Genomic DNA, 16369 nt, shown 5'->3' with positions numbered 1-16369 from the left:
CTGCACATCAATCATAATTCAAAAGCAATGTTTATGAAAGGAAATAGTTCTTAGAAGAAATACTAAAGTGCATTTTAAGGTTTTCCATTATACCATTTTTAAAAATGTGTCCTAATATTTCAATTAGGCTAAATTACCTTAAAATACTTTAAGTTTATTTTAAAAACCTAAATGTCTTTTATAATGTCTCAGTATTTTTGTTTTTCTAGTTTAGTTTATTCCATAAAATTTGATGAATTCAAGTGGTTTATGATAGTTTTGCTCTTCTATAAAAATGTGGATAATTTTTAAAAGTACCTGTACATGTGCAAGATTCTCCCTATAGAACACTTAAAATCTTTTTTTACTGCTTAATATTTTTACAACCTAGTTATCATATTGATATTTTTTTCTTCCTTATTTTCTTCTGGGTACCCTATATCAGGTTTCAGAAAGCAGATTCTTTAACTTGCATACTTCCATGCTAACAAAATTTGTTAACTTGAATTTCATTTTAAAGTTGTGTATCCTGATACATGTTTTTGTTTGTTTTCTTAACTAGTGAAAAAGGCCATAGATTTTAAATCTAGAGGATTTAAGTTGTTTCCAGGGAAAGACAACAGCAACAAGTTTTCTATCTGTGAGTGTACTCCTTTTTTGTTACTTTCTCTAGTGCAAGAGTGAAGTTTGTGGTGTCTGTGTTGTTTGTGTGTTTTATAAAAAATATTTGTGTATTTGCCAAATTAACTGCATTAATATCTATATAACATGCATGATTATTATTATTCAGTATTTTCTCATATCTAAATACATATTGAGTTAATGAATTAATATATAAGCTCTGGAACTCAGATTGTTTTAAAAATGTAAAAAAACAGAAAGCTTTTTTGATCTATCATGTTGATAACATTCTAGTTTTATAATTCTAGGATGTAAGATAAAAAGTGAGTGAAAATCCTCAAATTGATTGTTTCTTGTGGAAATTTTTGTTTGAACATATCTAAATTTCAGCATAATTATTTTTTCTAAGGAAACATTTCTTTTAATAACAATTTTTCATTTAAAGAAAAAAGATATTTAATTTGAGTTAGTTTATACAAACCCTTTAAGTCAATAGTCTTTTGTAAGTGAATTAACTAATTCATTTTTGTTTTCTTTTGAAAATCTCACAAAATGGACTGAAATGCTACACACTTATGTGCTGCCCCAATACATAATTTTGGTTAATATTCAGGGATTTATAAATTATCTGAAGTTCATCCCTGACTCTCAGATTAAGAATCATTTAATTAGATATTCATTGTTATATTACCACAAATGAATATAAAAAAATTTAATAGAGCTATACATTTTTCAGTGTAAATCAATAGCAGTTTGTAGAAATTCCCTGACTTACTGTTCATACAGATACATTTAATATATTTTGAAAGAAACCATTTATAACACAGTATCTGACTTCTAAAATGACTTATTGATAATAAAATAAGATTAGTTGTTGTAAATAACATTATTTTTAACAAACATGTTTTAGCAGTTTGTTTTATTAAATTTCAAATCATCTGATAAAATAAGTGTAAAGCTATTTCTTTAACAAAAATTATTCATTGTAGTTATATCAGAAAAAGATTTTACCCACATATTTATTGAGTTACATGTATATAATAATAAATGTCACAAATTGAGCAGTTAAATCAATTTTTAAGGAGCATACTCGGGACCTGTATGTTGTCAAGTATTTTAAAGTGCCCTAATTTTAAAATGTGATTTTCACATTTTGTTGGATTTGAGAATACTAAACCTAAAGTAGCAGATATGAGTAGAAAATCATCAAATTGGGTTACCTGTTTGGATAGCACAAAACAGTTCATTTCAAAGTATTTACAGTATAATTATGACTTATTATTATATTTTTGTATTAAAATGTATTTTCAAAATTGATACTGTTTTTAGGGAAAATAAATAATCTATATAATAATATTCTATTTATTAATTAATACATTTTAGAGAGAAAGACTTCTTTCTATAATAGAAAATATAAACAGAAAAAAGTTGTTATGAAATTATTCTGAAATTAAATTTTATATCAATATGAAATAAAAGTTAAATTTTTACAGACTTAAATATTAGGCTTACTACTTTTTTCCTAATATTTTGTCTGGCCAATATATTTATTTTAGAAATCTAAGAAGAATTATAAACTGTGACTGTTTCACCCTTTCCTCATTTTGACTACAAAAATGTTACTTTATATGCTTCATGCTTCAAACTTTCAGATGTCCTGGGAAAATCAAGCTATTTATATTAAAATCTCTAAGATTTATCAAGGCATTAAGATGTATGCAATTCTACATTAGCGGCAATCATAAATATTTATAGCAGCAATCGTAAATATTATATATTATAATCATATATATATGATTATATATATATATAAATGTATCATAGTAACATGCTGTATGTCTTAACCTTACACAATGTTGCACATCAAATTTAACAAGTTAAAAAAGGTGTCTGTAACTCTTTGTATTTGGTATATTGCCTTAGGGAACATACATATTTTAATTTTTCTTGTACACTAGTTAGGAGGGTGAACAAGAAAGAGAATTTAGACATAACAGTGTATTTGGGAAAACAAACAAATCCTGATTTACATATAATAAACATATATAATTACATATTACATAATATACATATTATATTGTAATAAACATATATTATTTAAAGAACAATTGATTTTAGATTGTCAGAAGTAAAGTTAATGAGACAAAAAATTTTAAAAGTTAATCACAAAGCAAAAAAATGGCAATTTACTTAATTAGTTTAAAATAAATTTTGCATTTGTCCATTAAAGCTTGTGGAGGAGATAAAAAGTATTGTGCTCTTTTATTTTTATTTTTTGATATAAATAATTTCACTTCAATCAAAAGAAATTATTTATGCCAGTTTTTTCATAATCACAAAATAACAAGGCAACATTATTTTAAAGTTTGTTTTCTCATAGTTTTTTCTAAAATAGTCTCAAATATATATTCTTGATGGTCATTCACAGAAAAGGTTATATTGCTTTAATTTTTATCATTACTATATATCTGTTATCAAGTAAGCATTCAAGTCTTCATCCCTTTGAATCATTTATTTAACACAGGGCCAAATCATTTTGAATGGAGACAATTTTTGTCTGACATCAACTTTCAAATGAAAAAATTAAACCTTGTGTTCTTTGAATACATAATTGATTCCATCACTGGAACTTCCAAAAATGGACATAATTATGGAGGACACAAATAGACACATTTCTAAAGCTTGTCTTCCCACAATAGAACCTTTACATTTTAGCTAAGAAACAAATAAGAGATTCAAGAAGCTGCAGTAGTATTCATGGGAACCATGTGGTTGTTTAATTGGGTAATTTAGATTCTTTTATCCAACTTTAGTATCTGAACTCTATATAGTCTCTATCCATCCCTTGTTGTTCATCAAAGAGAGTAGGTTTACAAATAAAGGAAAAATATATATTTTTAATTTAGAAAATAAAAATATTGTAATAGTCTATAATGGAAAAGAATCTGAAAAAGAATATACATAAATATTTATACCCACACATACATATGTGTGTATATATATCTCAATCACTTGTACACCAAAAACTAATGCAATATTGTAAATCAACTATACTTCAATTTAAACAATTAAATACATAAATACATTTTTATATTTTAAAATGTTGAATTTAGTGGATTGGTAGCCTTGCCAACTTTCCTACTAGGCTCTTCTAGAATTTTAAAGTGGAATTACAGAGAAACTGTGAGCTTTCCATAATGTATTGTTTTTTAAAAATTATTTCATCTTGTTCAAGTCCATGCTTTCATTCATTCTTATTATACGTCATTCCGCAGTTCTATTTGAGCTATTTCTCCATGGCAGCACCATGCGAGGCTAAGAAGGTAAAAGAATGAATAAAATATAGTCTCAGCTGGCAAGGATCCAATATTTCATTGGGAAGCTAAATGAATTAAGAGGAAACTCTAGAATATAAAGTTATTGTAAAATAGCATTCTGTCAACATTCATGATATTGAAATTCAGAACAAGATCTAAAGCATTATACTTTATAAGGTGGAATAAAAATTTTAGATCTAATATAAAAAAAATTTAAGAAAGATAGCAGTGCCACCAGCTGGATGAGATAATGTGATGACATTTGGTCAGATGACATTTAGTCATAATCTACTCATGTTTACTTTTAAAGTGGATTATATGCTATATAAAATCAGAAGCTTTAGAAAACTTGCTTATAATAACAATATTACATTTTGATATTGACTACATTTATAGTATTTTCAAGCTAGAACATACAATAATATGGTAAATTAAGATTCTTATAGCATATTTTATAAACATATATAATAAAGATACTTCAAGGTTATAAGAAATGACAATTCATTCAACTTTTAAAATTCTGTAAATTCTGCCCTCATCTCTTTTGTTCCATTAAGATATCAGGAAAAGGATTTATATTGCATTAGCAGTAATTATTGTTATTATTATTACCATCCTTAATGATCAAAGCAAAAATGATATCCCCCATAGTCATGCTCTTTATAAGAGGCAGCACCTTGTTCATGTAATTAAATTTTTAAAGAACACTCATGTTCTTACTACTCTGTCAGTTACTATTCAAATTAAAAGAAGTAAAAGTGATAAATACCTGTACGGTTGTTTGAATGGTATTATGTAGTGAAATAGCTGATTGAATGGATACTAATTACTTTTCAATGTCTTGGCATCACTAGCTGTGGGTAACATCTAAATATCAGAAAAATATGAGATTATACACTTTGTTTTTTATTTTTTATTTTAAATGTTTTAATTAAAGAACATTAAATGCCTGTACCATGTATCATGTAGAAGCTCTCTCCTGTTATCTTTACATTTTTAAATTGGGAACTTTTTTTACCTATTGCAGATGTCCAAAGACAGTGGTTTAAAGGACACATTATGAATTACAAAAGTAATTTTATAATTAAATCATACAAATTAACATTATAAATTGTTCTGTGAAAATTATAAATATGATCTCCATTTTAAGATAAAATATTTGGAAAATTTTTTTGAATTTTAATTACTGATGCCATTTTACCTGCTGAGCTTTCTGTATAGGATGTAGAGCTCAGAGGTTAAGAACAGAATTTCTCGAATCAGTCTGCCAAGATTTAAACCTATACTAAGGCAGTTGCTAAAAATATGATTTGGAAAGTCACATTTTAATAACATATATCATAATATTTTCAAAAACCATGTAAAGATGAAGAGAGAATGTTTCCCATAGAAAATACTCTACTCATTGATAACAGTGTACAACACATTGTTTTTAATCAAACGACTAGGACATATTTACTGAGAAGTCATTAATCCCTATCTAGGCATTGTGGGTATATTAAAATAATTATGTTTTTCCCTTATCTTTATCAAGTGTATGATGTATTTATATATGTGACTGAGGAATATGAAACTACTAACATAATATGATAAAATAATATAAAATTAAATATGATGTTCATGCTATATAAAAACAGGAATTAGAAAATCTAGAAAAAATGAAAAATGTAGTTTGCAAAAAGTCAGACTTGATCTGAGTCTTGAAAATTATATAGGATTCTGAGAGCTAAAGAGGAAGAAAGAGAAAACATGGAGACCTGGAGAAAACACAAAACATGGAATTTGCATGGCTAACCAGGGAAACTGCAGAACAATGAAGTATCTGCTGGAACTGAGTAATAGATATATTTTGGTGGCCACTGGGAAAGACAACTGATATACTGAAAAGTCTAGAATCACAGGATATTTGAACAGTAATAAAAATTGTGTTTGAGGAAGATTATTTCTCCTCCAGTACTCAAGATGGCTTGGAGGAAAATGATAATGGAGAACAAAAGCATCAGTGGTTAAGTTGAATTTGAGCATGTACATTTTCATGTACTATGAGAATTTTGGTGGGCTGATCTATTAGATCATTGAAGGAGCAGGAAAGAGCTTGAGAAAAAAAATGGCAAAATCATACATTGGAATTCCTTAGCAAAGAGGTAATTTTTCAAGCTATTAGGGAAATATAAAATATGGAAAACTATGTGTCAGTAAAGTGGCCTTTAAATTTGCCCTCTATGTGTGATATATAGAAAAGTAAGAGAGTGACCAATACAAAACAAAACAAACAACAAAAATTAAACAGGTAAAAAGAAATAAAAAGCAAGTCAGAAAACCAAGAAAAGCAAAAAAATCACATGCTATGCATAGATTGGTGAATATGTAATAAAGCTGGCAGCACTAAGGATATTGTTGGGGATATTTAGGAAAGTGATTTTTATAGAATGAAGGGCACAGACAGAAAATTTCATAGGTAATTGAAAATATAACTTCTATGTAGAGATATGACTGTTGAGCCATCATCTGATAGTTATCTTGCTATCTTGATAAATCAATTTGAACAAGCTGACAATCTAAACTAAATGATGCAGAAACCTAGTAGTTCTCAACATTGACTCTACATTAGAATCATCTTGAGGATTATTGAAAAACAAAAACAAAGCAAAAACAACAAAGGTTTCTACCCAAGTAATTGCATTAGAATATCTAGAGGTAGAAGTAAGCATTTTTATTTTTTTTAAAATAAGCCCACAGGTGATTCCAATCCACAGAATAGGACAAGAACCATTATTACATGGTTTAGATTTTTTTCTTTCTGGAGTCTCTACTCAGGTCCTATTTTCTTTTAAAAAACAGATGAGGTGATGAGGAGCAAAATAGAAGCTATTCTCCAATTCACTGTCAGATTAAATTTATAAAACATTATCACTCAAATATTTTAGAACTTACCTGGTTTAATAATCTTCCCATTAAAAATCTATCTTGGGAATTTATTTACTGTGATCACATTCACTGAAAACATTAATAAATCTTTTATTAAGTGGGTCTTCTGAAGAAACTGCTGAAAATGTGTATACTTGGTTGAGTAGAACACAGAATGGAAATTAGTCATGGAAATTACTAATGGGTAAAGCCCTTAATTTGATTTTCAGCGTTATATCATAAATCAGTGACATATTTGGTAACTTGTACCACAGTTTTATTTTGACATTGGCAGACGAAGTTACTTTGTTATATACCAAATAAGAAAAGCTAATAACCTTAAATTTCCCATAAGGAATTACTTTTCTATTTCAACTTTTAAAATACCAGGTACTCATATGACACTGGTGGTGACTTCTTTAATGCCAATTATTAATGGAAACTCTGGCACTGATACTCTCTGGCAGTGCATTACCAGAAATTTTATAATTTGATGGTAATTAAAAATAAAGTGCTAACTGTTAATGTGTTGATATCAAGAATAGTATGTCATTGAATATGAACATGAAACTTATTTTCTTATAGGTCCACAAATAGAAAAAAGTTTTAATCTTCATTATTGGGTTATCAAATTATATTTTAACTTTCTGTATTTAAACTCTAGTAATTATAATAACAAAATACAAGAATATATTTTGTGTACAATTTTAAATAAATGCCATTCTTGATTCTCTAATTATGTATGTTTTTCTTTTTTTCTTTCTTTCTTTTTTTTTTTTTTTTGTTATTACAGTAAATGAGGGAGGTATTAAAACAGCTTCCAATTTATGCCCAGATCCGGGAGAACCAGAAAATGGGAAGAGAGTTGGATCAGATTTTAGGTAATATTTTTAATTGTTTATCTCATTATTTATTTTGTTAAAGTTTATTTTAATTTAAATTTTTAAAATACTAATAATATGGAGATGAGGACTTGATGACTTAGAAGTGTGGCAGCTAGATTTCATTGATGTGTTACTTACTGTCAATAATACTTCATTATTTTAAAGTGACTAACTACATAACATAACTTTATAAGGGCACTTTTTTGGTGTTTAAATGATTAATTTTTTGTCATGAAGTAAGTGAAAAATCATGGGATTTGGATTTGAAAGACATGAGTTTGAATTCAAATTCTACTGATTATTGTCTCATCTCGGGTAAGTCACTAACTCATATCTACATGAGTTTCCTCTTCTATAACATGTGTATCAAACTTACCACATGTAATGGTGAGTTTCAGATGAGGTACTGCCTGTGAAACCTTCATGCAAATGTTCTATAAACATTTTGTATATAATTTTTGGAGGTAAATATAACTTGAGTAAGTTTTATCTCTATCTGTAAATTATTCTTTATTTTATTGATTTGAAATTAAGTTTATTAACAACCTAGATAATATATGTAATAAAGTATGGTAGCCATTAATTTACACTATTAAATAATATTTTTTTAAATCTTGAATTTTTAGTAGTCCTCTTTTATAAAAGATATCAAAAATCCTATTAAATACTAAATGATAATTTAGTTAACACACAAATCCTTAGTTTCACAAAGTATAAAAAATTGATAATGGTCATAATTACATATACCACACATTTACAATCTTTCCTTTATATTGTTTGTATAAAGGATAAATGATATGCTAAAGAATATTCCTATGAATGAAACTATAATTATTAGAATAGAGACCTATGAAAATTTTGTCCTCATGAATATTTCAAGATGACTTAGTGTTATATTTTGATATACTTGGAGTAGAAAACAGTATTATTTCATTATGAATAAAACTAATTTTCTAGAAATTTTGGAGAACTTTCTTTAACTGGACTTATAATTAACATAGATAATCATGTTTGAAAAATTACACTACAAAGAAATTCAAAAGACCTGAAATCTTGTCAAATTCTGGTCTCAGTAAACTAAGTGACTATATAAAATATCAACTAAATTAGCCTCAATAATTAAAAGTAATATTTTATAGGCTAAAAAGTAGTAAGCAATTTACCAAGTGTTTTTCACATGTCTTTTTTATTTGTTATAAAACACTGTAAGGTATTTATTATTTTATACCCTCTTTACAAATGAGAAAACTGAAGCTCTGTTTATCTGGCTAATAATTTGATGGACCTGGAATTTGAATTCGTTACTTCCTGATTTCCAAATCCTGACTTTTTAATCATATTTAAGCATATTACATTATGTTTTAAACCAAGCAGACTTCATTCAGATCCCATCCTTGCCATAAACTATCTTGTTTTCTCCGAGAGTTGATTTCCTCAGATCTAAAAATGAGGATAATAATGCCTATTTCACGAGCTTGAGGGGAAGATTACATGAGATAATGTATACATGGTAGCAATCATCAAGCTTGAGACAAAATAAGCTCTCAATTTGTGCTAGCTGCTATTATAGTATGATATGATGAATGAAATAATTATTATTAATATTTATGTGGGCTCACTTTTTTCAAAAATACGTGGTTTATTGGAAATAGACTTAATAGTAATACAGTGAGTTAAATTACCTTATAGTCAATCTCAAATGAGATTATTTTGCAATCATCTTTCAAGCACCCTGTTAGATTTAGACATCAAGAAGCTTACAGTCAAACTAAGGTATAATATAGTCATTACAATTTAAGAACATATGAAATGTTATGGAGGTACAGAGCAGGTATGGTATTTTTGACAGTTAGATGAGGGTCACAAAGGCAAATGTTGACCTAGGCCTTGAAGAATGATTATAGTTTCATATAGAGAGGAAGAGAAATCCAGAGAAGAACATTTATACATTTTACACATTCATTATCTGCATATATTGTTTGCCTGCTATGTGCCTGGCCATGCCCTAGGAACAAATGAAACACACAAAACCAGATGTAGTGCATTACCCCCATAATTCTTTGAATTTAATGGCACACAAGACACTAAACAATTACATGAGCACATGTGGTTGTAATGACAAATTTAGAAAAGTACTGTGAAGTCAAAAAATAAAATAAAAAATCAAGCTTCTGTGAGAGAGAATAAAGATGTCAGGGTGGGAATGCACCTAACTTAAGAAGTTCCCACTTTCATTGATAGCAGAAGAATTTTATGCCTCTAGTCTGCAAGGAAGTAAGAGCCTCACATTGAGGAAGAGCTTGATGAGCCATTCCAGAAAAATAAAGATCAAGGGGTCTAAATTACATAATGTAAATTAGGGAAAAGCATAGAATGAAGTCAAGGAGATGTGGAGAAACCAGATCTCTTCTGCAGAGGAAGCAAATTGGCAACTATTCAGCCTAATCTTGACTGAAGATATTTTGTTTTAAACTTAGACAGTATTTTTAAAATAGAGGAACCAACATTTAAAAATCAGGTTTCATACACACACAGACACAGAGATTTTTGTTTTACCTTTTTAGATCTGTCAGCTATAACCTATATACCTTCACTGCAACATCAGGTGGAACCAAAGTTGCACCCTCTGGCAAGCTCTCTGGTTCACCATAGTCGCTCCTAGGCTTCTTCACTTATTTAGGTCACCTACCTATTATTGGAAGCTATAAAGAGTTGTGAGAGAGGGAGCTTATCCAATTTATATTTTCAGTAGATCATGATTTATACTTTAGATAGGTGGCTTGAAGAAACAGGAGTTTTAGTTAGAAGTCAGTAACCTGGGTGTAAGATGGTGGAGACTTGGACTATGGTGATGGAAGTGAATTAGACACATTCAGGATATCTTTTGAATATAAAAATTTTAATAGCCAATGATAATTTGATGTAGAAAGTAAGAAAAATAAAACAAAACAGGATAATCTCTAAGTTTCTCTGCTTGAACATCACAAAATTGGGGTAAATGATTCTATTAAATTAGGTGTAGAAGTCTGTATTTGAGAAGGAAAATTGAGTTCAGTTTAGAATTTATAAACTTAAAATGACTTAGAGATCTCCATTTGGGGTTGTTAAGTTCATAGCTGAACATAATTGAAGTTCAGAGGTAGCAGGGAAACATCAGTATGTAGATATTAAAAATATTAAAGCAACATGAATAGATGACATCCATTTGTTAGACTATTTAGAAAGACAAGAGAATCTATGACATAGTCCCAGAGTTCTAAGTTATTTCATTATGTGATGGGATTTAAGAAGCTATCAAATCATGTTCATGAATTGCAAGAGGAAGAGGTGTGAATGAAGCAAGAGAAGGAAGGCCTTTAAAAGGAATCCAGAGTGTTGAATACAACTGAAAGCTTGAGAATGATGAAGATAGAAGACTGTCCCTTAAATTTGACAACATGAAGGTTGTTGACAAGAGTGATTTCATTGGAGTGACAGAGGTTGACACAAATTGAAATAGGCTGAAGAGTGGATAAAGAGACAGTTCAGATAGGTAATAACCTCGAACATTGAATTGCATAAAGCAGAAGAATAATGGTGGCAGTCCTGTAGTGATTAGGGCGTCAAAAGAGATTTTCTTTTTAGAGATACAAGACACCAGAGCATTTTATTGGTTGGTGTAAATAAGCCTGTAGAGAGGGAAATATTGATGATAAGAAAAAGAGGGTATAAGTAAAGGAATAAATTGTTTTGGAGAAAATAAACAGCATCCCAAGGACAGGTGGGGGAAAATTATTTTAACTGTAGCAGGAAGGAAGATAGAGAAATAGAGAGGAGATGCTACTAGACTTGCAGAGTTTGTGATGGGAAGGTGAGAGAGCTCATGTTTAATACTTTGGTAATGCTGAATCAAGCAAGACCATCAAATTTTAAAATGCATGTTAATTAAAATATAAATTAAATATAATATAAATTGTATGTAAAAAATAATTTTACATAAATATAAAATTGATGGAGAGAGAGAGAAGGGGATGTACAAGACAGGAACTTTGAGAGAAAAATTGGAAATAAGTTATTACCAAGAGTGAGAGAGCAAGTTTAATGTAGAAATATTGCCTTGCTGAGTAATTTTTAGTGTCCTTTTGAGACTAATGATAATGACTCTGCCTTTATATGATTTCTATCTAGAATTCCTAAGCTTGCCAGGTACAAACATAAAAAGCATTGTGCAAAGCCATGATAAAGCTCAGTGCATTCAGGAAATTGCTAGTAATTCTTCTAGGCATAACAATTAGAAACATGGATCCGGAGTGAAGAATCTTCAAACAGAGATAAAGGTTGGGAGACCTTTACAGGGGTAATGGATTAGATTAGTCTTTCAAGTTCGGTTTCAGCTATAAATAGCACCGATTCAGAAACAGCAGCGAAAATATTTTTAGACTAATCTGTTTCAGAAGGGAAAAAAGGAACTTTTTGTGTATTGTAAAAGCATAAAACAGCGATTATTCTTAAAAGGCTATGAGAAGCACCCCCAAAGAATAAGGAAAGGGAAGCTGGTAAAGTAATAAAATCCACTGACAAAAGATACACTATATTAGCTCATTATGGAGTAACACAGTTTTAGTCAGGGCTTGGATTAACATTAACTCTCTTTTCCTGCACCCTTATCATCTCAAAAGAAAAAATAGCCTCTGTTAGGCAGATATACAATGAATCACCGCCTCTACATGTAGAAGTGAGACCGGTTGTTGGATTGAAGTGCCAGTCTCTGCCCCACAAATATTTTTTAAAAAACATCAACAACAAACAACAAAAATACAAAAATTCATGGCAAGCTCTCCTAGTGCCCTTTATCCATTTACCCATATAATATGCCAGTTCTTTGAGGTACCAGGGCTCACACATTTCTGCAATTTAGTGACATACAGCAAAGGTAAAAAAGTCAGTCTCTTCACCGCCATTTAGTGCCTCTTGATTCAGTGAACTGTCTTCTTGAAGCCTCCTTCCTAATTGGGTTGAGGTAGGAGTCGGGATCTCCTACTCAAATGCTCTGACTCGTTCCAAGGAAATTATATCTGCATTTTTTTTTCCATTCCATTTCCATATCCTCATATCTCTGATGTATCCTTTCTCTAGTTAAGCTATGTGTTATTCTAATGATCTTGGATGATTGGTTTTTTTTAATACATTATTGATAAATTCTACACAAGTGTTCTGAAATGCCTCTTTTAGAATGTGTGAGCATGTAACATCATTTTTTTATTAGCGTTGGGACTTCAGCTAACACTGAGGCAACAAAAATGCCTCATTTATTAACATACTTTTCCATAAATGATCATTTCTAAGAAGGGAAAAACTGTGAAAAAGATCCTGTTCCATCTCTAAGTGTGTAAAATTGATAAGGATTTTAACATAGAAAAATTTAAATGAATGAATGAATGGATGGAAGTTCTAATAACAGAACATTAAACTGAGTATAAGCTGCATTCATTAAGAATTCATCCATAAATTTTTGTGTTTCTTTTATCTTTACTTGAAATTATATGGCTTCTAAGGCAAGCACACACATATAAAAAGGTAAATATAAGACAAATTTTGTTTATTGGCTTCTCAGCTTTTAAGGACATGCTTTTCTGTTACTCATACCTTAATAAATCTGCCAAGACAGTTTCTCAAGATTTGCCAATCACCATGGTTAATCCAATGGTAGCCCCTGAATGTATTGGCGTGGGGTCTAGGGAAAATAATTCTTGCACATTGGACTAAACTTAGGTCGTATTTTCAAGTGCAGTGTTATTTTTTTTATAACACACAAAAATTAGGCAATACAGTGCCTTACTGAAAAAAAAATGGAAACGCCATTTCTCAGCAAACCTGACTTAAACTTTGGTAATAATTACAAGCTGCAAGGGATAGGGTAGAGTAGGGGGAAAATAGGAAAGTAGGATCAGTTGATTACAGCTCCAAGCACTGCTGATTTTTCTTTTGAGGTATCTCTAGAGTCCCAGGCCTCTTCCATTTGCCACTTCTATTCTTTTAGCTCAGATCTGAACTACTTCAAAAAACGCCTAATGAGTCCTGTAAGGCTTCAGGGCTTCAATGTACTACCACTAAATGCAATCAGTAAATCACCCAAACCATCAATAAAAATATATAAATTAATTGATTAGAATTAAAATGTTAGTGTCCTTTGATCTGGAACTTAGGAGCTAGGAAAGAAGAAATGTAATTAAGGTACAATTTGTAAAATTTTGCTTTTTTGTTTATTTTTTTACTTAACCAAACATTGCAAAAACTAGATAGAACTGCCTTGAAATCTGAAGCAGGTCACTTCTCATGTGTTGTCTTCTATTCTATAATAAAATAACATTGCCTTTTCTGTTCCTTTACCTTATACTATTTTTATAGTACTTATCACCACTAAAGTAACGTGTATATTTGTGTATTTTTATGTTTTCTGTCAAGTCCTCCTAGAATATCAGCTCTAATAGTCCCTGGCCTTTGTTTGGTACAGTATCTATTACATTGACAGATAAGTTTTAGCCACTCAGTAAATATTTATTTCTTTAATAAATGAGATATTAAATTTATGAAATCACTAATCTTTCAAGATTTACAATATGTAAAGTACCTTCAAGACAGAACACTAAGTAGGTATAACTTACTGTTCTTTAGTTTCACTTCACAATGTATATAAAAATTATTTTCAGAATATTTAAAAAATAACCATGGCAAAAATGTTACTTTTAAAAAGGCATATCAAAACTTGAAGAAGAGCAAATTAAATACAAAGTAAGCTAAATAATAGTTTAAAAAAAAAGACTAGGCATACTTGAAATTGAAAACAAGAAATTAATAGAAAAAACAATTAAACTAAAAGCTGGTTCTTTGAAAAAAATTAATAGAGTTGATAATCTCTAGAAAGTCTAACCAAAGAGAAAAGGAGAGGAAAAGGAGAGAAGAGAAGAGATATAATCCATTAAAAGAGTAATAAAGAAATATAATGAACAATTCTGTGTCTAAAAATTTGATAACTTAGGTTACATTGATGAATTTCTTGAAAAACACAATCTGTAAAATTCACACAAAGATAAATAAATCATCTAAATTGATCTAAAACTATTAAAGAAATTGAATCAATAATTAACAACCTTCCAAACTAGAAAGTATGAGGCCTAAGTTGATTCACTGGTGAATTTTACCAAATATTTAAAGAAGAAATGATACCAATTCAATTCAATCTCTTCCAGAAAAATAGAAACAGAGGGAATACTTCCTACTCATTTTAAGAGTCCTCATTACCCTAATATTAAAATCAAAGACATTACTAGGAAGGAAAATTTCAGACCAATATGTCCAATGAACATAGATGCAAAATTTTACAACAAAATACTATCAAATTAAATCCAACAATGTTTAAAAAGAACTATCCGCTGTGACTAAGTGGGATTTATTCCAAGTATACAAGGCTGGCTTGATACTCAAAACTCAAGTCATCACGTAGATCAGCTGAAAAAGAATGTATCACCATTGCAATAAATGAAGAAAAAACATTTGACAAAATCCAACAGTCTCAGAAAACTAGGAAGAAAAGAGAACTTCATCATTTTGATAAAAAAAAATCTACTACTATAAACCTGTAACTAACATGATGCTTAGTGGTGAGGAACTTTTTCCCAAGATCAGGAACAAAACAGGGATTTCCCCTCTATTCTTATTCAACATTATACTGAAAGTCCAGGCTAATACACTAAGACATAACTAGGGAATAAAAGGTTAAGGATTTTGAAGGAAGAAATAAAGCAAACTATTTTTTGCAGATTGTATGATTGTCTAGGTAAACAGTTCCAAAGGATCAACAAATAAACTTGTGGAACTAGTAAGTGATTATAGCAAGGTTTCAGGATACAAGGTTAATCTACAAAAGTTAACTGTTTCCTTGTATACCAGCAATGAACAGGTGGAATTTGAAATTAAAAGCACAATACCTTTTACATTAGCATCAAAAAAGGCTTAGTTATAGATATAACAAAATATTTACAACGTGTATGAGGAAAATTACAAAATTCTGATTAAAGAAATCAAAGATCTAAATCAATGGAAAAATATTCCAGGTTCATGGATAGGAAGACTTAATACTAGTAAGATGTCAAATCTTTTCAACTTGAGCTATAGCCTCAGTGTCATCCCAATCAAAATCCAAGAAAGTTATTTTGTGTCTATCAATAAAATACTTCTAAAGTTTATATAAAAAGGTTAAGACCCAAAATAGCCTATACAATATTGAAGAACAAAGTCATGGGACTGACACCACCTGACTTGAATGCTTACCATAAAGCTACAGTGATTTAAACAGTGTAGGATTGGCAAAAGAATAAACAAATAGATCAGAAGAACAGAATAGAGGACTCGGAAACACAAATATAGTCTATTGGTCTTTAGTAAAAGAGTGAAGACAATTCAATGGAGAAAGGATAGTCTTTCTTCTTAAATGATGTGGGAAAAACTGGACATGAACTTGCAAAAAAAAAAAAAGAAAAAAAATCCAGACACAGATCTTACACCCATCACAAAAATTAACTTTAAATGGATCATAAATCCAAATGTGAAATGCAAAACTGTGTAAAATTTCTAGAAGATAGCATTTGAGAAAGTCTAGGTGACCATGCATTTAGTGATGAC

At 29.6% G+C, this 16369-nt stretch overlaps 1 protein-coding gene across 3 annotated transcripts in view; it reads left to right on the top strand.

The window, feature by feature from the left end:
• Nucleotides 1–16369, top strand: part of CSMD3 (CUB and Sushi multiple domains 3) — a 1005695-nt gene that overhangs the window by 448219 nt on the left and 541107 nt on the right. For 2 of the 3 annotated variants that reach the window (XM_031691263.2, XM_072949623.1), the window contains 2 exons: nucleotides 542–619; nucleotides 7618–7705. In XM_031691263.2, coding sequence (XP_031547123.1) covers nucleotides 542–619; nucleotides 7618–7705 — 166 coding nt within the window. The remainder of the gene's footprint in view (nucleotides 1–541; nucleotides 620–7617; nucleotides 7706–16369) is intronic. The other variant, XM_072949624.1, reaches the window with a different exon arrangement.

This window comes from Vicugna pacos, chromosome 25 (assembly GCF_048564905.1).
Source record: "Vicugna pacos chromosome 25, VicPac4, whole genome shotgun sequence".
Lineage (NCBI taxonomy): Eukaryota > Metazoa > Chordata > Mammalia > Artiodactyla > Camelidae > Vicugna > Vicugna pacos.
Note: the sequence above shows the minus strand (reverse complement) of the source record. Positions and strands in the feature narration are given on the sequence as shown.